The sequence below is a fragment of the Neltuma alba genome, unplaced genomic scaffold (assembly GCF_004799145.2).
Source record: "Neltuma alba isolate B1F8T4 unplaced genomic scaffold, ASM479914v2 tig00008060_pilon, whole genome shotgun sequence".
NCBI lineage: Eukaryota > Viridiplantae > Streptophyta > Magnoliopsida > Fabales > Fabaceae > Neltuma > Neltuma alba.
In genome coordinates this window covers 1-22,822 of record NW_021634937.1, presented here as the reverse complement: position 1 = coordinate 22,822, position 22,822 = coordinate 1, and the positions used below count along the sequence as shown (strand labels likewise).

At 34.3% G+C, this 22,822-nt stretch overlaps 5 protein-coding genes across 5 annotated transcripts; 1 reads left to right on the top strand and 4 right to left on the bottom strand.

Annotated features, from left to right (window-relative positions):
- Positions 1 to 1,752: 1,752 nt before the first annotated feature.
- LOC114753662 (30S ribosomal protein 2, chloroplastic-like) lies at positions 1,753 to 5,391 on the bottom strand. Its single transcript, XM_028942361.1, has 4 exons — positions 4,967 to 5,391; positions 3,494 to 3,595; positions 3,092 to 3,391; positions 1,753 to 2,221 (listed from the first exon to the last, which is right to left on the bottom strand). Exons 1-4 carry the CDS (start codon positions 5,291 to 5,293, stop codon positions 2,183 to 2,185), a joined length of 768 nt encoding a protein of 255 aa, XP_028798194.1. The 5' UTR covers positions 5,294 to 5,391; the 3' UTR covers positions 1,753 to 2,182.
- A 3,048-nt stretch (positions 5,392 to 8,439) lies between these two features.
- LOC114753663 (60S ribosomal protein L6-like) lies at positions 8,440 to 10,161 on the top strand. The gene is made up of 4 exons (XM_028942362.1): positions 8,440 to 8,722; positions 9,062 to 9,168; positions 9,516 to 9,697; positions 9,790 to 10,161. Exons 1-4 carry the CDS (start codon positions 8,472 to 8,474, stop codon positions 9,943 to 9,945), a joined length of 696 nt encoding a protein of 231 aa, XP_028798195.1. The 5' UTR covers positions 8,440 to 8,471; the 3' UTR covers positions 9,946 to 10,161.
- A 2,307-nt stretch (positions 10,162 to 12,468) lies between these two features.
- On the bottom strand, positions 12,469 to 15,064 carry LOC114753665 (FT-interacting protein 1-like). Its single transcript, XM_028942365.1, has one exon. The coding sequence runs from the start codon at positions 14,926 to 14,928 to the stop codon at positions 12,469 to 12,471; it is 2,460 nt and encodes an 819-aa protein (XP_028798198.1). The 5' UTR covers positions 14,929 to 15,064.
- Positions 15,065 to 16,652: 1,588 nt separating this feature from the next.
- Positions 16,653 to 18,545, bottom strand: LOC114753661 (uncharacterized). The gene is made up of 2 exons (XM_028942360.1): positions 17,727 to 18,545; positions 16,653 to 16,857 (listed from the first exon to the last, which is right to left on the bottom strand). The coding sequence occupies exons 1-2, from the start codon at positions 18,040 to 18,042 to the stop codon at positions 16,841 to 16,843; spliced, it is 333 nt and encodes a 110-aa protein (XP_028798193.1). The 5' UTR covers positions 18,043 to 18,545; the 3' UTR covers positions 16,653 to 16,840.
- Positions 18,546 to 18,609: 64 nt separating this feature from the next.
- Positions 18,610 to 21,799, bottom strand: LOC114753660 (uncharacterized). Its single transcript, XM_028942358.1, has 7 exons — positions 21,560 to 21,799; positions 20,702 to 20,875; positions 20,526 to 20,618; positions 20,374 to 20,442; positions 19,453 to 19,659; positions 19,043 to 19,168; positions 18,610 to 18,933 (listed from the first exon to the last, which is right to left on the bottom strand). The coding sequence occupies exons 1-7, from the start codon at positions 21,797 to 21,799 to the stop codon at positions 18,787 to 18,789; spliced, it is 1,056 nt and encodes a 351-aa protein (XP_028798191.1). The 3' UTR covers positions 18,610 to 18,786.
- Positions 21,800 to 22,822: the final 1,023 nt, after the last annotated feature.

Sequence of the window (22,822 nt, the reverse complement as noted above, 5' to 3'; positions counted from 1 at the left end):
TGATATAATCATATATAATTTTGTGGAAAACAAAATATAGTAAAAACTAGAAATTTCTCCCTGCGATACACGGATTAGCATGTTTGATTAGATTTAAAATTATAATAAATTACATTATCTATTATAACTCAAGATCTACTTTTTATAGAAGTATGATTTTTTTATTCATTTAAATAGAACTTGAATTAGAGATACGAAATTTAGGAAGAATCGATGAAAATTTAAAATTATTTATTTATTCTTCATTTAAAACTCCAATTAATATACTATTTGATTATGATACTCTATATTTAATGCAATATATTCAAATTCTAATTAAGGTATTATTCAAATTTAAATTTAATTATTAATTTCTTCATTTAAACCTCTAATTGAATTTCATTTATTTATAACATTTCTTATTTAATTCAGTATATTCAAATTTGAATTAATGTGTTATTCAAATATCATTAATTGAATATATTCAGATTCAATAATGTCATATCTGACCCATTTTCAAATGAAGCGGGTATTACAAGTTTTTAAGAATATAATGATAGAAATTTCTCCCTGCGATACACGGATTAGCATATTTGATTAGATTTAAAATTATAATAAATTACATTATCTATTATAGCTCAAGATCTACTTTTTATAGGAGTATGATTTTTTTATTCATTCAAATAGAACTTAAATTAGAGATGCGAAATTTAGGAAGAATCGATGAAAATTTAAAATTATTTATTTATTCTTCATTTAAAGCTCCAATTAACATACTATTTAATTATGATACTCTATATTTAACATAATATATTCAAATTCTAATTAAGATATTATTCAAATTTAAATTTAATTATTAATTTCTTCATTTAAACCTCTAATTGAATTTCATTTATTTATAATGTTTCTTATTTAATTCAGTATATTCAAATTTGAATTAATATGTTATTCAAATATCATTAATTGAATATATTCAGATTCAATAATGTCATATCTAACCCATTTTCAAATGAATAGGGTATTACAAGTTTTTAAGAATATAATGATTGATTGATTGATTGGTATAAGACACAATTATATACACAATAAATATTAAATATTGAGTCCTAAAGGCACTCCGGCAATTCCATGCTAAGTCCTAAAATATTGTGAAGTGATCTCTGAAGAAATAATTACAATTAATAAAACTCTGTAAACAAATAATTCCAAAATCTCCGGTTTTAAAATCGTCGCCCATGCATATAATTTTGGAATGTTTTATTCTTGCTGAATATTTTATTTTCAATTATAAAATTAATAGATAAATTAAATATGAAACATCACAGTAAATACCAAACACTTTTTCTGGCCAATTTAAATACCAGACGGTTAGGACTACTTTTTGTATAGAGCGTTTTATTAGATGTTTTTATTCAAAATGAAAAAAAAAAACTATTTTTGCCACATTTTTCACTTTGTGAAAATAAACGGTTGCTCATTCACACATATGGATTTGGCTTTTACCATTTGAACTCTTCATCTCTTCTGCTCCCCTTTCTTCAATCGGCTCTGGAACAATGAAGCTTTCTTCTTCAATTATTTTTAATTCCATATCTTTTTTAAGTTTTCTTGATCCCATGATCCCATATCTTGTTTCTTTTGTCTCACTGTTATGCTTCTCCATTGCAAGATCTGAACTGAGATTTCATTTTGTATTAAAAAAATATTGTCAATTAAAGCATCAAACTTCGACCTGCTGTGAGTCTCATCCCATTTCAGCAATACAAGTAAAAATCACATCAAATATTGCATAAAACTCCATCTCAGAAGCTCACACAAAATACAGATTCCAAAACTTGCACGTCAGTCAAGGGGTCAAGTTCAAGCCAATTACAATATTTGTTCAAGTCAAATAGAGGAACTAAATACATTCATAACTCAACAGGACCTGCCATATTACACAGTACGGATGAAAAGAAGCAACACAATTACAAGCAATTAGTGAGCTCCCCAAAACCTGAACTACAGAATTTCTTCCGACAGAAGCATTCAACTCTCCCTTATTTCCCTCTTTGGAGGAACTTGACACCTGAAAAGGATGGGGTTTAAGCTAGACAAGAAATGGGACTGATGTATGATGGCTTCTATTTCATACAAAGCCTTTACTGGTTCCAACTAGAGGATATGAAGTCAAGCAAGCTTCCAGGTTACCGCTTGTGAATGTTTATGCCTTGTTCACTCGAATTCGCTGCCCTTCTAACAGCTGCAGTCAACAGGATTTCAGACACGTTAGTGTCCTCATCAGAGTCAACAGGTAACTCAGAAAGCCAACTAACTACTAAGAAGTTCCCGTCATCCTTATCAGAGTCAGCAGCCAAATTATTTCCCAAAATCTAGTCTATTATCAGGTTTTTAAGGGACTCACTACCAAGTGTACAATATTTTAAGAAAGTCACAGTCGTAAATAACATTTTAATAACAACTTCCCAAAAACTTAAGGTGTCTTTGCAGAATCATTAAAAGAGGTGTTGCTGCTTCACAAATATTGCTTCAGAAACTGTTACCTAAACACACTATTAGTAGCGATTTCCTTAAAACCTAATTACTGTTACCTAAACACACTATTAGTAGCGATTTCCTTAAAACCTAATTTATGAAAATAGTTAAGATTTTTAAAGTCTTTAATCTAATTATTTTACATTTGGGTCCTCAGGTGTAATTTTCCCGTTGAACAATGTGAGGAAAAGAGTCAGAACATGCAGAATGAAGCAGTGTTCAGCGTCTGTCCAACCCAAAAACACAAGTTTTGTTTTATCTCACATGGACAATTGTGTGCCCCTACTGATACCAGAAGCATGTAATGATATGCTAACACGCCTGGAAATAGGTGTGTCCAAATTCATAGTTCAGATAAATTTATGAACTACATATAAAATCAAGTTCGATGAAATTTATAGACCAGGTGTGATATTTTCTTCCACACATATCTGGTTAAAAACTATCATAGTAAATTTGTAAACATTTTCCATCACAGGAAGCAAGAAAAGGAGGAGGACTCCATTCTGTGTATATAATCTATGGTTTCACTTTTTCGGCACATATGGAGTTGCAAACTTGCAAATGAACAACTTACAGAATTGTTGAAAGATGAGATAGCAGCTTCAACATCCTCAGCTGAAGAAAATGAGACAAAACCAAAACCACTGGATTTTGAGGTCCCAGGAACACGTGAAACCTTGGCACTAAGAACATTTCCATTCGAAGAAAAGAAGTCCTTCAGTAAATCTGTTGTTACTGTTTTTGCAAGATTTCCTACATATACTTTGTGGGGACTGTCGACAAATTCAGATTCCTCTGCCTGGAGAATAGATAGATCAACTGTTTGCAAAGGTTTTTCTGTTATATTTACTTTGATTTCACGTCCTCCGATTTCCTACCACCAAAACATGAAGTATGTGAGTACTCGATCGTAAAATGATTGTTCGGAATCGTTTGATCTAATTTTATAAGTGCCATCAATATGAAGGTCAATTACAGTGCCATTTAGCTTCTCAATTACTGCATTCGCATCCTCAACCGTCTTCATTGTAACGAATGCAAAGCGACGACTCCTTCCAGAGTATTTGTCATACATAACCTATTGATCAGAGTACCATAAAAATAAAAGGTTAATAGCATGTTATAAATGCAGATTCTATACATTTTGCAAGGATACAAATAATTAATCCATTGGCACGTTATAAATAAAAAGCCCCATATTCATAGCACTCATATTTATATCTGCACTTGTAAGAGTAATGATTCAGCCTTACATTATCGCACATGAAGCCTCACACAAGTTTGTTAATAAAGGAGGAAAATTTCAACCATTACCAAGGGGAAAAACTGTAGAGAAAGCAGTAAGTTGTTGCATTTAGGTTTACAGTCATATTCTAATCACACTTCTGACCAAAAAAACTAGGCCTCGTTTGATCGCACCACGGAAAAGACAAATCCTTTCCATTGGACAAAAAAAAAAGAAGGAAATATGTAAGGTCTACCGTACTCATATTACCATTAATCAAAAGTCGTTGTCCTTTACACAACAATTTTCATCGAAGGATACAAAGGATATTTCTCATCCACAAAGTCATTTATTTCATTCTATATTTGTTTCTATGTCATTCCAGTTTACACTCTGGATTGCCCCTTGGAAAGTACAGTGTTATTAATGATGCCTCACAGACTAGTAGTATCATAATACCAGTGTAGAGCTGTATGTTATTGGTCATGGGTGAAAGATCACCCTGCTTAGAAGTCACATGCCCTTTTTTATCCTGCAATTCTTAAACAGTTTCTGGTATGATTTATAAAAGGTGCCCCAAGGCGTGGCTGATTCCATAAGGATCTAGAAACATGCAGTTTACAAGATGAAGAAGGCAACAGACAGCTAACGGGAAGAAACCATTTTCTAGCTGTTTTCTCATGATGCTTGTGAGATTGTACCCTGTGGCACTTTTTCCAAATCCTAATATCACTGCAAGTCCAGCATGTTTGTTAATATCATGATAAGATACCAATTCTCAACAACAATCTGTATATTAAACAGTGAACACGCCTCATGTTTTAAAAACCACTGTTGTCAAATTAGGAAGTCAGATGTATGCCCAGCAGCTCACGCAATCAGACTTCTGAAAAATCTTCGGACTAATAACGTGAAAATAACCAAGGAAAGAGGAACAAATGTCATTTTTATCAACGAAATAACTTATACAGTTCTATTTTACATTCTATTTCATTTCATTTTAATAGGTGCCTCAACTTCTACACAAGTAGAGACACACCACATACAGATCATATCTACTTCAGTCTTCAATTCACCCAAAATTCCTTTTAAAGACCACCGTTTTCCAAACCCATTTAAACAGCCCAAAACCCATATGCATTCTCCTCATTAAACCAAACTCCAAATCACAATTCAGCGGCAAAATTGGATATGCAAAGACAAAGAAGTTAAAAATTCAACTACCTCTGCTCTCTCAACAGAACCATGCTCTTCAACTATCCGGGTAAGCTCATTGTTATCAATATTGCGTGGAATGTTCCCAATATAGAGCTTCCTTGCGGCATCCGATTTCGGGTCCGGTGAAGTGACCACGGTTTCTTCTGCAACAGCAAAGGGTGTCCGAAAGTGTCTATGAGTTGTAACTACCAGAGAAGGCGTCGATTTGACAAAGGTTTGTGAATAGACCGATTTCAGAAGGTGACTAGAGAATCTTGAAGAAGTTGAAATGGATTTTGTAGTGTGATTGGAAAGAAGATGGGGTGGTGAGAAAAGGGAAGAGGATAAAGCCATTGCTTTGATTGAAGAGTGGAAAGGGATGACGAAGAAGCGAGAGGCTTTTGAAGCAACAGAAGAGAACTGGAGGTGGATTTATCTCGTTATCTTCTTCGTGGAAAGTACCCTGGAGTTGGCAGGGAGATAACAAAATTTGGCGACATTTTTTTTTTTTTAAATTTCTCAACTAGACACGTTTTAAAAATTCTTATTAGATTTAGATTTTTAAATCAGCCATATTATTTATAAAAAAGAAGTAAACTATTATGTGATTTATATAACTTCTATGTTGATAAATATATTCACACACAATAGACATGTCACTAAACAAGCTATTAGATTATGGAGGTGTTTGGTATATGTCAAAAAATGTTTTTTCATGCAAATTATCAAATTGAGTCAAACTTCCCTCATACACTTGGTTATTTATTTTGTATACTATAAAATTACTTTTAAAATTATGATTTAGTTTCTATCTAAACACTTTTTATATGCAAAATTGTTGGCAAAAAAAAAAGATTATGTGCATAATCCGACTAAAAATCCACAAACAAATTGAACCAAATTGAATTTGCTCTTTTTTTTTTTGCCATGGAATTTGCTCTGTTTGGTTTGATTATTTTGATGTTTTTGGTTCTTTTGTATTTTTATTTTGAGGCCATTTTAGTCAATTGCGCTCTTTTTTTTTTGTCCACAGGTTAGATTTGTTTTAAATCTAAGAAATTTGAATTGAATAAACTAAATCCAAGTCTTTTCTTTTAGAAAATTATAAATGTATAAGTTGAATATGGTGTTAGACAATAAACAAGTTCTAGTTTTCTTTTCTAATTTTCTTTGTTGTACTTACGGTATTTTAATTTTCAAAATCACTAAAAAATAAAAAGTCTCCCTATTAAAATTTTTATTGCTCAAAGATACACAAAAAAAAAAAGAGGTGTTCATAAGCAGGACTGGGCAGGACATAACCATGCATCCGTGCCCACTGTCTAACCACTTTGGGCAGGGCAAGGGTTGGCCGAGCAAGGCAGGATGAGCTTTTCTATCCAAGTAGTAACATTCTACTCATATTATATGTAAAAAAATCTAATTATTTTTTTTTTGTAAGAGAAAATCTAATTATATTTTATAAGTATTATTGTGAATTTCAAGTGTATTTTATAATTTCATAATTTAAAATATTTCAAAATAAGCCTACATTTTCAATCTTAAAATATAAAAAATAATGTAAGCTAAAATTGGCACGGTTTAAATGTTTGTTGCCTATATATTGAGGTTATTGGTGTGTTTACGATAAATCTACTTATATTGGCCAAATAAACTATGATATATAGATTACATTGCATTTAAAAATATATACTTAAAAATTACCTTATGTGTATGAATATAAAATATGAAAATAAATTATTAAAATTGTGAATTAAAACTATCTTTGCTATTAACTCCTAACGCTTTTGTGAGAAAATAACAAAAATTCAATTGTGATTATCCTTACCCACAATTTGAGATTTGTAACCCCAATTGCCTGGTCTCAAGGTTCAATCAATTTGGTTAAATTGATGAGTAATGGTCGAATAATACACTCTCATAATTATTTGAAAAAAACAAGAGATATCAATTCATTGTAGTCATGAGATATCAATTCATTGCAGTCATAGACAAATAAATAAACAAAAATTTGATATTATGAAAGAGTGTAAGCAACAAAAAAGAACAATTTTTCCGGGCAAAATAAAAAAGGAATAGTGATTGAAAAATAATATTATAATATATATAATTATATATTTTTTCAGGTAGGAGAGTATACCTTGCTTGCTACTTTGTCCTACCCGTGATAAACCCGACCTAAAAATACCCATTTTTGTTTAGGCCTTTTTTTATTAGGCCAAGCTGAGTATTTTTTCTGCAGATTTGGATGAGCATAACATGTATCTGGGCCTCATGAGCACCCATACTAAGAAGTGATTGTTTAGCATCATAACTACATGCTATCATACACCCAAACACAACACACGTACACTTTTTGGAATATTTGGGTTAAAATCAAATTATGGTTCAAAAGTAATTTTATGATATATGAAGTGAGTATATGAGAGAAATTTTATCTCAATTTATATAAAAACACTTTCTCAAAATATTTGTTGCTGATTTCAAACACTCCCTGACTTACATGAAATTAAGAAATTCGATCCGCCAACCTCCTCAATCAGAGGACTATGTATGGCAATACCAACTGAGCTAAGGTTGGGCCAAGTTTAATGTTAATCAAATAGAAGTTAAAAGAAGTTTTGCAAAAACATAAAAAATCAAAGTAACTTGGCCCTCTCTTAAGAATTGATCCAGAGGCAGATTGATTAGAAAAATTCTGATAAATCATTTATTTACCTGGTGTCGAAATATATGATTAATTTACAAATTTACTAAATCAAAAATTGCTGATGTTTCAAACGGGCTTTTTTTTTTTTACCAATTTCTTTAAATGAGTTTGAGTGAATGTAAATAATGCAACTTATAATAAACTGTACATTTTTTGAACTAATAATATAAGTACGGTTTTTTACTTTACATGTTCCTTTTTTATTTTTTGGCTGTCAAGCATGGTTGGTTATGCAAAGTTTGATAAATGAGCCATACATACACGATTCAATACTGATCACAGACACCAACAAGAGTTGGTCTAGTTAGTAACGAATCGACTCATAATTTATAAAGTTATGAGTTCGAATCCCTAAAAAAAAAACTGATTACAGGCCAAATAAAAAAAATCGACAGTGACTAAAATTAAATTACAATAAGTAATACTCCTCCGGTCCTTAATATAAGAGCCATTTAATTAATTTGATTAGATTAAGGAAGTTAGGTAAGTTAGTTAATTATAAGAAAAGTGACACATTTTTCCTAAAATACCATGATCATCTTTCTTAATACCCCCTCTCCCTCTTCTATTTGATTATGGTTGAGGGAGTATCCATGGGGGTAATTTAGAGAAAATTGATAAATATAAGAAATGGGTCTTACATTTAAGACTAAAATTAACTCAAGAATTGGGTTCTATATTAAGGATCGGAGGAGTATTTCACAGGGCACATTGGCATTAAGCGGGTCCGATAAATTTACTGACATTATAAATAATAACCAGCTTCCTTTTCCTCCTTGCGCTGAAAGATTAGGGCTTAGCAGCACTAGGAAGAAGAAAACAATGGCGCCGAAAACTGCCAGGGTCACCAGAAATCCTGAATTGATAAGGGGGGTTGGAAAGTTTTCGAGGTCGAAAATGTACCACAAGAGAGGTCTGTGGGCCATCAAGGCTAAGCACGGCGGCGTTTTTCCTCGTCACGATCCCAAACCCAAGCCCGAAGCTCCTGCGGAGAAGCCTCCTAAATTTTACCCTGCCGACGATGTCAAGAAGCCCCTTGTCAATAAGCACAAACCGAAACCTACTAAACTTAGGTGCCTATTGCTGTTCAACTCTTAATTTTTCTTTCGATGTGCATTGTTGTTTTTTGTATGGAGGCTAAACTGGTTTTGTTTGTGGGATTTCGTTTTGTTGTTTGATCTGATTTGGTACAGTCGGTTTGTTATCTATGCTGGAGCGCTTTTAATTTATGAGTTTTCTTTTTTGATTCGATGATGTAGAGCGTAGTTGGGCAATCTCAATTTGAATTTAATTTTGGATCTGAAGTCAGTTGTGGCTAGAGACGGTCCTTCTTTATATCGGACTGTAAATTGCGCGTTTTTTAATAAACATTTCCGGTGAAATGATTTTATATTTGCTGTTTCTGTCTTTAGGGCCAGCATTACTCCCGGGACAGTATTGATACTTCTTGCTGGGAGATTCATGGGAAAGAGAGTAGTGTTTCTGAAGCAACTTCCTTCTGGATTGCTTCTTGTTACCGGTAAGTAATGTTTTCCTTCAGTTTAATGATTTTGTTGGTGGATGATACTTCACACGTTCTGATCACAATTTGGTTGTGTTTTTGTCTATTATGTCTTCTCGTTTTAATTGTGATATATTATTTCCTTAAGCTGTACGTGTGTCAATCTCAGACTCAACGCTGCCTTCTTGGCACGTTTTTGAATATATATAGTGTGCAGCAGTTCTATTTCCTTTTTTTTTCCCGGTGCAAAGTAGCAGTTCTAATTGTAATTACTTCTAGCTAATTGTTCGTTTTTCTATTTTATGTTTGCCCTGCCCTCAAAGTCAACTAATTTGTTTTCTCGTGTCTCTTCCTTGACATGTCAGGTCCATTCAAGATAAATGGAGTTCCTTTGAGGCGTGTAAGCCAGTCTTATGTAATTGGGACGTCCACCAAGGTAGATATCTCTGGTGTTGACGTGGAAAAGTTTGATGACAAATACTTCACCAAGCAAGCCGAGAAGAAGAAGAAAAAAGGAGAGGGAGAGTTCTTTGAGGCAGAGAAGGAGGTCTGTTGACAATCTTGCTTTCTCTGTACAATTTTACTCTCTGTGATTTCAATTGTCTGTGTTCTTATATCTATTTCCCTTTACCATTGTAGGAGAAAAATGTGATCCCACAGGAGAAAAAAGATGACCAGAAAGTAGTGGATGCAGCATTGATAAAAGCCATAGAGAGCGTTCCAGACTTGAAGGCTTATTTGGGTGCAAGGTTTTCTCTGAAGGCAGGCATGAAGCCTCATGAGCTTGTCTTCTAATCGGAGTCTTAGACTTAATTTTTGTTGTTCTGTTTTTGTTGAGCTAGGTCCGATTTGCTTTACTCTTCGGCCATTCTTCGATGTGGGACGACTGAAAAATTTGATTCTTTTTATAGTAGTCGAAGGATTTGTTTTCTTCAATTCTATACGTCTGATTAGTATGGATATCATAACAATTTTGGGTTTTCTGAGACGTCTAAAAGAGAGCTTATTTTGATCCATTTTTGGTCATCGTTCTAAATGAGCTGTTTTCCATTTTTGTTTTTTGGCAATTTAAGACAAGACCCTGTTCTAAACGAAGTTCGCTAGCCGTCGCATAAAAGAAGCGATGTGATTATTTTTCATCAAAAAGATGAGTGCGTGTTTGGTTTGCTATTTTTTCTCCCATTTGGATTATAATCACAAATCACTGTATAGCAATGAGATGGGAAATGATAAATCAGTTTAGGTGGAGTGAAAATTCTCTCTGATATATTTATGGTAATTAGAGAAGTAAATAAGCATTCTTTGCATTGATACAATGAGTTAAAATATTATTCCAGTTGGATTTGCAAAATGCAAATTTTTCTGCTGAAAATTGTTTTTTTTTTTTTTTCATAATCTCCTTAATTTTTACCAAAATTCTTTATAATCTTTTCTTTTAATTATTTGCAACAAAATTTATTGAAATAAAATCAAAATTATTTATTATTAATCCAAAATATCTTATATACCTAAATATATATTTTATGCAAATAAATTAGGCAATTTAATTATCAAAGCATCCAAGCATCATACTTTAAACAAAAATAATAATTGAAATACTCTAAACATCAATTTATATTTCAGCTCAAAAAATCAATTTATAGTATTTTACATTAAAATATGTTTATTTAAATTTACATATGTTTATAAAATATGTATACACAGTAAAACAATTTTGGAAAAAAGGGAATTTCAATTGAAACCCAAAGAAAAATAAAAATTAACTATTGTTAGTATGATTTATGTAGATGAATAATTTCATTTTATCATGTGTATAGGTATATAAAATATTTTGGATTAACAATAAATAATTTTAATTTGATTTCAATAAATTTTTGTTGCAAATAATTATGAGAGAAAGATTATAGAAGTGTAACTAAGGGTAAATAAAAAAAAATAGTAAGTGAAATTTTTTATAAGGAGTTATAAAAAAAATATTCAATGGAAGTGTAAATAAAAATATGTAAGAATTTAGTTAATTAAGGGTAATCTAGTAGTATTATATTTTTGTTTTAATGTTTATTCAATGTAAATAATTATAGTTTTTAAGATCCTTCCTAATAAATATTAATTTTTTTAGGTCCTTCTCCCTAATGGTCCCTTCAATTAAACATAGTAAAGTCCCGAATCCGAAGGAAGGTGGTTTTGTGTTGTGACTGAACAATGGCTTCATTCTGAAAAACTTGAAAATTTTGTTCGCTTTGCTCTGCTCTTGAAATCCCACTTTTGCTTTGGTTCGCATTGCTTCATCCTTAATTGCGAGTTTATTTGAGATGTTTGCTAAAGCCTTTCCTAGATTGCTTCTTTCTCGTTGGAATGGAATCAAAGTCGAAACAACACATCAAATTCACTTGTCAAGCTAATCTTGTGTCCCTGCCTTTCTCTACAGTGTTTTTCCCCCTTAAACATCAAATGAAATTGGAATTAGAGTTTAGTTGGAAATACGGGTCGGGCCTGTTAGCCTACCGGTACAAGTCTGTTTTTTTTTTCCCCCTGGAATAATTACTGTAAATCAACTAAACAATAACAAAAGTAACAAAAAGCAAGCATTCAGTTTTCTCCATCAATCTCCACCTCCGAATTTAATGGTGGAGGTTGATCAAAAATACAAAAATAACCATGTTATGTGCAATTTTAGCTAAGTAATTTGCAATAACAATATTCTGTCTCAAAGTATAACTAATTATCACATCCCAATTCCTGTTGATCAAAAGTCTGGCATTCTTGATGGCATCTCTAAAAGGATGATTGATATTACATTCTCTAGCAATCAGGTTGATAGCCTCTATGGAATCAGTGAAAAGTGTGATATTAAGATATCTTCTTTTTCAACATAGATGAAGTCCATGAATAATTCTCAAAATCTCCGCAATCGTGAAAGTATAAGTCTGTTTTTAAAGGTTAAGCTTTAAATTTAAAAATAGGATTGCTTTTTTAAATATAAAAGGATTTCTAGGCCCAAACCTTGGAAGTGCCAAGGAAAAAAGCTTGGGCTACCTTTTGTTTTCAAATTTTTAAGTATCCAAAAATAACTAAATTCTGAGATTTACTAGCAAATGCCCAACAACTACCTACACTACGCCAATAAAAAGATTCTCATAAAAAAAAAAAAAAAGAACCATAGAGTGCAACAAATACACATAATGGGGTAAACTATGACTGAGATATCAGCTATTTGCTCATATTATCTTGGCAATAGTTCACTTTAATTACAGAACTCACTACTCTGTCTTGGTAATCATTTATAGTACAAAGGAAATAAAACAAAGTACATTTGAGTTAGATTAAAGTATCAGTTCTAGCTGGGAGCCTCTTGAAGAAATTGCTTGGCACGGAAGGCATCTTACTCCTAAACCTTGGATGGCGCAAGCAATGCAAACCAGTGACCAAAGCCACCGCTCTGAAAGGAGTAGCATACAGAACTAATGCTGCACCAAAGCTGAACACCACAAAGAGACTAGTCGCTCTTGGATCCCTCCAACTTAACAGAGATTGAAACCTCTCACCTTGTGTAGCTATGTCTCCAACCACTGTTTGAATCCTCCCGGCAACACTTCTAAGCCTATCATACCTCATTCTCACCACATCAAGTGACCTGGAAGTTGGAAAAGTGTCGAACTCTTCATCAAGTTCATCTGGATTTACAGATTCTGCCCAGGAGATCTTTGTGTCCATGTGAGGTGGGTGTCTTGGCCTGAACCTGTAGTTCCAGAGACCGATCAAGAACATGTAGAGAAAGAGAGTTGGGAGGATCAACTCTGGGTTCCATATCAGTATCAGAAAAAGGATGTGAACTAGGATTGTTGTGATGGGGTTCTTCCAGTGGCAAACATCAGTAAACCATCTTCCCATTGAGAGCATACCAGAAAAGAGAGACATTATGCGGAAGAAATTAGCTTTGCTTCTTCTCATACTCCACATGTGAGAATCAACATCCAGCATGTACTCTACCACCTCTTTTCTCAGAGATGGTTCAGCTCGGCCAAGTCTCATGGCAACTATGTTCATGGCTTGGTATCTTAAATTCTCTATTTGGTTCACTGTGAAAGGGTGTAAGTAATGCATTTTGGGAAGCAAGGGATGGCCATAGATGTGAATCATGTTGGCCAGTGAGAGGGTAGTGAACCTTACTGCTAGTTGAAGCTCTCCCATCTTCTTGACTCCATGTGGGTGCAGAACAAGAAGAGGGTACGCATGAGTGTAGATTCTACGAGCCTCCAGAGTTGAAAGCCGAATTCTGACTTTCCCAATTCGTGAATCTCGTCCGCCTTTTTCAATGGTGCCACCTAAATGGCAATTGTCAAAAACCCCAAGTGTGAGCACAGTGCAAGGATCATAGACCTCCCAAGTGTATTGTTCATTCCATTTGGGACTAAAAGTGTCAAGGATGGTTCTGGTTCTGACCCATTTCTGGCCATATTTTGCAACACAGTATGCATCTGTGCTTCCTCGACCATCCTTCATCTTCATCGGGAGAAGCCCTTGTGCCCCTAAAATTCCCACTTCAAGTATCCCAATGGGCTGCTTCCATAGCTGTCTTGATGTTGGTCTTTGATCACTAATGTACATAGTTGATTCATCAAGCACGTGGTATCCACCTTCAAGACAAACTCTTAAGTGAATCCTACTTGCAAACTTCAGCTCCATCCTCCTATCACCTTCTAGTGATCCAAAACCAAACTTCTCCAGATTGAACCAGCGAGAATGAACTGGTCTGTGGTCTAGCCGCTTCTCAAAGATGGTCAATGGCAAGTTCATCTTCCCAAGCACCTCATCTCTCGAAGGATGAACACGATCCTCCACAGTGATTATTAGTTGCTCCTCAAATGGTTCAGCTACCACAAAAATCAAATCTTCATTCCAAAGTGGATTGGTTGTTCTAGTTAGGCATATCTTTGTTTTTAGCACTTGGCTTCCCACCTGAGCTTTGACAAACACCTCTGGCAGGCGATTTCTGTCACTGGGTATCACGTCTTGAGCTTCGACGACATTGACCCTCAGATACCATAGTTTTGGTGACACATAAACCTTTGATCTAATATTGAAAACACCTTCTCCAGACACAAAAGCTGCATCAGAATGCCAAGCTTCTGGAAATGCTTCATCAGCTTGAGTTCCCATCCATACAGCAAGCATGATTTCACCCCTTACCTTGCCTTCGCCTCGCCGATCCTCGAGCCTATACCATTGAGGAGCTAGTGGACTGTCTGGTGGAACTCTAGTTGGGACTTCATTGAGGTCAAAAGCCACCCTTCCTAGATAATCATCTCTGCCAATCATGTCTTTATCTTTCACAAAGACCTCTAGAATAGATGATTGTATCCGGTCTTTAGAGAAAGCAAAGACTTGGTTCCATTCTGGGTTCATCTTTTTCTCGAAGTGCCTTGTTCTTCCTTTATAGTTCCCAAGCTTCACTTCCACATAAGGATCACAGCTTCCAGTGATAGCTCCTGTAGGAAGATCTTTGCCCTTCACGACTCGGACATAGAGATAGAACATCTGCTCAACGAGGTCATATGTGCTTGCGTGCCTCTCCCCACCTCCAACACCACTCATCCACCCTCTTCCTCCATTAGGCCACCGCTCTCCCAGTTGTGGGTTGGTGTCCTTCAGATTGTAATCTTCATCTTCACGGCCAGGAATATTGGCTTGAGGGTGAAGATTAGGATGACGATGAACTTGGTGCATTGTTGTTTGATTACGAGGTGGTCGTTTCATGATTGAAATCCGAGGTTGCATGATGACTTGATGATTGTGTAGTTGTTGGGATATCTCTAGGACAGGTTTCTTTTTCCTCTTCCTGCCTCTTCTGCTTTGCTAATAGCTGTTAATGTTCCGCTAGTAAGGTATGTATTCTCTGTGACTCGAATAGTGGGGCACTGGTAAAGGTTTGGTTGGATTGAAATGGAATGATAGGTTTTGATTTCAAATGGGGTTGAGATTCCTTAGGATTGGCCTGGTTTTACTTCTATAAATGAACTTGTTGATATTTCACCATGTCTAAGCATAAGATCGTGAGTACCTATAACCTCCACTACCAGCTTCATGTGATCAAGAACTTGCTGCTAAGGTGGCTACCTACAAGTAACCAGAAATTTGATTCCCAAGTAAGGAAGATCTACTTAAGAAGGCAAGAGATAAAAGAAACAACACATTATGATTCTCTCTGTGAGCTTCTTCAACACTAGAAGTGCCTGCTTAATATTAAGATTTTGGTTAAGCAAAGAATAATTTGATGCGAGCTGAACTTTTACCTCTTCAATGATCTCAAGGTGGAAAACGAAGTTATGAATGTGGGGAAACTTCAGATTGATCTTACGTAACGATTGGCCATTCTGTTTGCCTAAAAAGTTTGTGGTAATTATCTCATTAAACACAAGAAGACATTGCAAACTCGGTTGTATTTGTCAGAATCCGTGTCAGATTTTTATGGTTAGAAGTTTCTTTGTATAAACAAAATGTACCTTTAGATTTGAACAAAATGAGAAAGCAAAGCATAATGATTCTCAACTTTTTGTTAACGTCATAACAGTAAAGTTAAAGGCCTAATGAACCATTTGGAGCAAAGAATAATAAAATGAGATTGATACGAAGAAAAGAAATGAAAATAACAATTGTGCCACTAGTTAAAAAGCAATAACTAAGATATATCAGATGATGATTATAAAAAATACATATTTCATTTTCTATGTAACCAAATCAGAATCTCTTTTTCTGAATAGATACGAGGATTTAATTGAATTAAAGCAAATGCTGAGGTATTGCATGTGCATTTATAGGATGATTTCTTTCTTCTTAGTGCAGCAAAGTTAAAGTGCAGAAAAAGTGAGCAGACAGAGCTTGAAAGGCAGAGTAGAAGCCGCAAGAAAGTTAAGGACACCTCAAGGGTTTGTGTGATCTTTGCCCTAAAATGCTTTCCTTATGTTTCAATGTCCTCCTTTTTAGCATTATATATCATAATTTTTTAACATAATCATGTGCTTTAGAGAAAAGAACTAAATATACATAAATTTTACTACACAACAAGGTTTTACAGATTCACGTGATTCTCAGTATTTTTTTTTCCTTGGCCAAGTTCTGGGTTTTGAGAAAATTGAAACTTCTTTTTTTCACTGTTTGTTTTTAATTATAGGTCTTTCTATATATAAAAGAAAAGAAAAAGTCTGTTACTTTTTGCATTTAGCTCTTCTACCGAATTTGTATGACAAGTGAGCGTTTGGAAATGGTGTTTAACCAAAGAGAATGGACATTTCACTCATTCTCACTGAATTGATTAGATTTTAGTCTGAACTGCATAATTTTATATTTGTTGTTCCTTTTGATTAAATTTGTCACTATTTTTGAAATTAAGAGCTTTTATTTTATGCCTTATTTTTCCAGAAAATATTATAGGTGAAAATGATTAGCGAACTGAATTAATATATATTGATGCTGTGTGGAAGAACATATAAGTGGGGAATGAATTTTCAGCCGCAAAAAGGAACATTTCTATAATTCACGACCTGGAAAATAATAAGAAGGACAAGAAAGATTATAACCCACATTACACTTTATTGTAAGAACTTAGAAGGATATGGCGTAGATTAATCCTAATATATAAAAATATTTATTTTAATAAGCTGGAACATTCTAACTCTTTCAAGCTCCAACTTCACTTCATGACTTCACCTGCACAAGCAACACATATTTGGCATTAATATACCATCAATTCATCATCCTCTATCTACGTGTCTTTTCAACATTTTCCTTCAATATAGTTAAATTTGATACTAAAAGAGGTATCCAAAGCTTCCACTTTTATTTCGTCTTTTGAAGATAAAATCTCAGTTTAACTTTTCAAAAATTTTTCCTCCCAATTAATTTCCAACGACAATCTTTCCCCACCATAATGCTGTTTATTTTGACCCTCCCTTCTACTCGCAGAGTTTTCCCAAGTAACACCTATTTTTGGGGCAAAAATGTCATCTTAGACCATTTTTATTGAAAGAAAAATTTAGAGGATTAAATCGAGAAACTTTAGAAAATTAAATGAAAGAAGAATAATGTTTCAATGACTAAATAATTTACTCTAATATCATATCTTCTTTGTTAACTTAGGTACAAAAATTCCTCAAAATCATAGTGAGAGTGAGAAATGCTAAGGCCTTAAAGTTGCTTTAGAAAAACATCTAGTTTCAGGCAATGGAAAAGGGCACATCTGACCGTGATGTCTGGAAAAACAGAGGTTAACTCTTAAATTAAAATGGGGAAGTGCTTCTAAAGTGAGTATAATGTAGTATGCATGACACTTGTTCCTCCTTCTTACTCTATCTCTGGAAACATTTCAAAAACTACACAATCTAGGTTATTCAGATTGAATAATGCCCTAACTTATAACATTGTAGAAATACATCTTCGTTATTATATTTTGTCACAAGAAAATAATTCCTTATAACAGTAGAATGATTTTTTGGTACTGGGAATATGTGTGTGTAATGAAATGTGTGTGTGTGTGTGTGTGTGTGAGAGAGAGAGAGAGAGAGAGAGAGAGAGATCACATGGTTCAAAGTTAGCAGCGCACTTCGCCGGGAGCTGCAAAGCTATGTCGCGGTCTATACCAGATATTGGAGGGCCATTGGCAAGTAAGCATAAACATGGCTGTCCCAGAGCTCTAATGGCATTGCAGCATGCTTCACCTGGTGGAATGGGACTAAAAGGAACAACTGCTGCCCTACAAGGTATGAGCTGCACCAGTGCAGAGAAGAAGGTTCTTGTGCAAGGAGTGCCTTGCCCTCCTGCAACCAAACCTGCCATTATGATCAAGAAAACCAGTAACAATGGCAGAACCTGAATCCCTGACCTGAACACCTTCATCTTTGATCTGCTTGTTACTACTCAAAACCACTGAACAAGGTTTTGCATTTATATGCAATATGGGACTCATGTCATTCAGCATGCCTGTCCTAACATAGTATCATGCTAATCATGCCTTTAGACTTTAACTGTGGTTTCAGTCTGGTCTTCACAAGTGAAACCATCAACAATAGAATTGGTTCTGGATAACAGACAGTTAGAAGATTCAACTTACATGAATCCTACCAAATGTGAAGTGGATTGTGATCCTTTATGAACTTAAAAGAGAATGACATAAGAGCGTGAAAGTCTATGAGGCTTAATTTTTATTTTCTCTCTATTTTTATAAATTCAAATTGTGCATTTAGTAGTTAAAAACAGAAAATTCATGTCCAAGTAAAGCTGCTTTACATGATACTTCTTTTTCCCCAACACAAAGAAATTATATTGTCTACTGTTTGCAATATGTACAGAAATACTTCTTTCGTTACAGATTTCTTTCTATTCCAAGATGACTCGACCTAGAAGAAAATAAAAAATTAAGGGAAAAAATACACATACGTATTGTGACATCTGTAAGGAAATAAAGAACCCTGAACACGCATATGAGAAAATACGCATCCAATTCATTGAAATTAATTAGAGCTCAACTGAAAATTTCATTGTTCCTTTTTTCTTGAGACTGAAAAATAAAGCTACAATTTCTCACTTTCTGGACGCATAATTTATGTAACTTCTTATTACAATTTTTGGTCACAAAGGCCCTCACTTCTTTCCTTTGAGATTGATTACTGCAAGCTCTTGTTCAACATATTCTCCGGCACAGGTAGGAGGATATTGGCTTGCAAGTGGTGACTCTGCAAAATGTCCCAACGGCTTCAGAACTGCATCTGAAGCTATGTGTGAAAACAGCTACATATAAGAGGCAGAAGTCACAAGTTAATACAAAAACTTGCGAAAAGTCAAGTTCATTCAGCCTTACATGATAAAAGATGAATTTCTTTTTTCCCCCCTCACTCACCGTTGAAGATACTCTCCACTGGCTACGCTTTTGCTCTTGTGCTAGTTTAATCGCTTCGAGTGTTCTTTTTGTGGCAACAACCTCGTGCATGCCAGCTACACAGTGCCCTGCAGTTAACCACTCTATCTGCATTCAGAATAAATTTTATTGTAAAACACAAGATCATATGAATGATGTCAATAATAGATTACACTTATCTAGGAGAGCTGTCAAATTATCCCGGGCCATGAGAATGAAATCACAGCATATTTAGATATCAGCTTAAGATTCCAGGACTCTATTTTTAACAATTAACACTACCTGTTACCTAAATGAAACAGATAGCATAAGATGAAGAAAATAATGAGCTCCTATGCATCAGAAGTGATTCTTTTTAGATGAAATGTTGGAAAATTCAGGCGTTTCAATACCTGCTTCCCTGCCTGAATAAGAAGACACCCAACTGGAACCTTCACTTCAACTTTCTGTCCATTTCTTAACCAGATGTTTAAACCAGGAAATCTACTTCTACCATGGATTGTTAGGAAGTTCAGGTCGTAGTGATATCCAGCAAAAACAGTGCCCTCCTGGCCATATTTTTTAAGGTCACTCCCTGTTGGAGCCAACAGATGTGGGCCCTGGTAATAAGACAAGATGGATAGAAACCTCAAACCAAAGATAATTACCAAAGGAAAGATGGAAACAACAAAAACATGATTGAAGCTGTAACTTATTTTATGGAAATTAATACTACAAAGTGCCACAGATGACCAAGTAAATAATAGCAATACATGAGAAGGTCACACAGGCCATTCTCACTTGGTACATACTGAAATGAATATGCATGTTCATCCCCAGGTAAATCGCATTGCTAAATGACTGAGGTTATGCCCATTATGTAGCTATATTTTCAAAACAGGATTCTACCCAAAAGAGTCACCCCTTTCAGTTTATTTTAGAATGTTAAATTTGCATGATCAACAGTAAGCCCGATTTATCAAAATAAAGTATGACACTATGATCATGATTCCGTTACTTGATAACTCCTACACCACACAAACTGAGAACCTTTACTATCACATACAGAAAAGAATCAATTGCAAATGCACGAGTGACATTGATCAAAAGGCAATGAATATCAAGTTTGTAATCAACACATTGTAAAAGCTGTTGCATACCTAACAAAGAACACTTGTACCTGCACAACTTTTATTTTTGGCACTGTTTTTAGCTTCTTATTAACAATAGCATTTGTTAACGTTTACTGACAAAATAATTAACCACCTAACAGCTACTACTGGGAAAGGGATATAGATGGATGAGGTTCCAGTTTAATTGACAAAAGTGGACACCTGCTTCATGAGAGAAGTGAATGCATCCTTTGGTAGCCCAAAGCCAACAGCTGCCATTTCAGCAACCACCTAAATAAGATATGCACTGCCACTGAAATCATATACATAAATAAAAACGAAGGAAAAAGGTGAAAAACCACACAAACACTCACTTCTATTGCTGAAATCATCTTGTATCCCCAGGAATCCATGTTTTCTTTCCATTCAGGAAAACTATCAGGTATAACTGGCTCTGAATTGAGTTCCTGAACAATTAAGATAATATTAGGAATGATTTATGCAAACTAGATAATATTGGATGGCCAAAGAGAGGAAAGAGATGAGAGACCTGAAAACGAGTGTTTGAAGGTCGAGGACCAATTCTCCAAAAATATCGCCACTTGAGATCAGGTCCAACAGGAGTATGAGGTTGGTGCTCTTTTGGCATTGTTTTTAGTTTCTCTTGCATTTCTTCATCAACCAAGCTTCTTGGAACTTCCACTCTTTCTGGTGTAACCCCAACCTATACGACCATTTTTTTTATTAACAATTCTTACAAAGTCCTTTGGCCATGAATACCACCAAATTACACAAAACTTCTCTTTTCATAATCGATATTTCCAGTCTTGACTTTCTCCACGTATAATATATGAAATCGATTTATCATCTGTGTTTGAACTAGACTGACTGTAAGCCACTGATGATCTCTGTATACTTTATAGTGATTAAAATAAGTACTAACAACGCAAACTAACGAAGTAAAGTAGCCTACTAGTATTGGGTTTCGTTCGTCTAGAGAAAAGTATTGTTTTATTTGTCAGAATCAGCATAACTGAATGAACAAGTAACATGGAGGGATGCCCAAATGCAAAACGATCTCGGCTTAAAGGAGTTTTAACGATTCACTCAAAGACTTACACTTTTTAAAAATAAACCAAGCCCATATCATGCAAGACTACATTCTCACAAATCAAGCAAAAGCAATATGAAAAGCTTACAAGTCGATGCTGAATCCTGATCCTATCATTTAATTTAGAGCAAACAATACGGCAGAATTATCAAAATTGTGACTTTAAAGGCGCAAAGAAGTCAACTTGAAGAAAATTGAATGTATTCACCACCCCCACATCAATGCTAAAACAGGAAACTTTGCAAGACCGAAACTTTCTGGGCAACCAAACATCCATACCATTAGGACCATCCTTACCTGGTAATGCAAATGAGGCCTCTCCTGGCGGCGCTTGAACTCCTGAGGGCTCTCGAAGTACTTCTCCATCATATCGATAAAGCGATCGTTGTCTTGGACGGAGCATCTGGGATCCTTGATGAGCAGAGCTCCGGTCTCCGTGAGACTCCGACTCACCTCAGAGCAAAGCGCAACTAGGTCGGAACTGAGGTCGCCGGAGACGGCCAAGTAGGGGGAGAGATCCACCACAGGCAACTCCATCTTCACGGAAGAGAAAGGCGGAAATATCTGCTCTTTTAAGGATTGTGATGATGGCGGGAGATTGGGGATTCGATCTTTTTTCAATAACTAAATGACATTCCGGATCCCCACCATGTTATCACAAACCAATGGCTTTTGCGGAAAACCACCGGGGCCCCAATAATGACAACATGATTTCTGCCAAATTTAAGAGAAATTATAGTTAAGGACCAAAATATGAAGTTATTTATATATATAATGTTAATTTCTTAAAATGTTATATCAGCCAATCCTTGAATAAAAAGTGAAAACAAATTGTAGAAATGCTCATAAAACAAATAATTCGTCTTATTTGGTAAATGCTCGTAGAGAATTTAAATTTATCATGCGAGGCTAAATTTTTTAGTCTCATTGATAAATTTTCTACGAGTATTAAATTCACCATATATGACTGCTAAATTAGATAAATTATTTGTTTAAAAAATATTTCAATTATTGTATATCTTTTGGCTAAACTATATCTTTGATTTTTTTTAATTTTATACAAGATTTCAATTTAATCTCTTAATTTTAAAAATTATATTTTTAATCCTTTAATCTTAAAATTATTAGTTTTAAATTATAGTTTTTATAACAATCATAATTATTTTAAAAAATAAACTTAATATATATTAGAAATATTTAGTAATATTTAAGATCTTAATATTATCATTTTTTGTTAAGATTTTAAATTTAAAATACTAAAAATATATCTGTTAAAATTAAAAAATTAAATTAAAACTTTATATAAAGTTAAAGGACATTTTAATCAATATTTTGATCTTGCAAAAGAATTTTAGAAATTTGATGCCTCTGTCTATAAATAATTTTTCACTTTGGTTCTTAAGTATAATTTTCTCGAGAATGAAAGAGTCTAAAATTATTTTTTCCCACTTTGCGTGTCCAATTTTGGAAGTGCATGCGGTCACGGGAATTGATAACTTCGTCAAATAAATCCATTTGACGTAATTGGAAAAGTTTTTTTACTTCCGGTCCTAATTATAA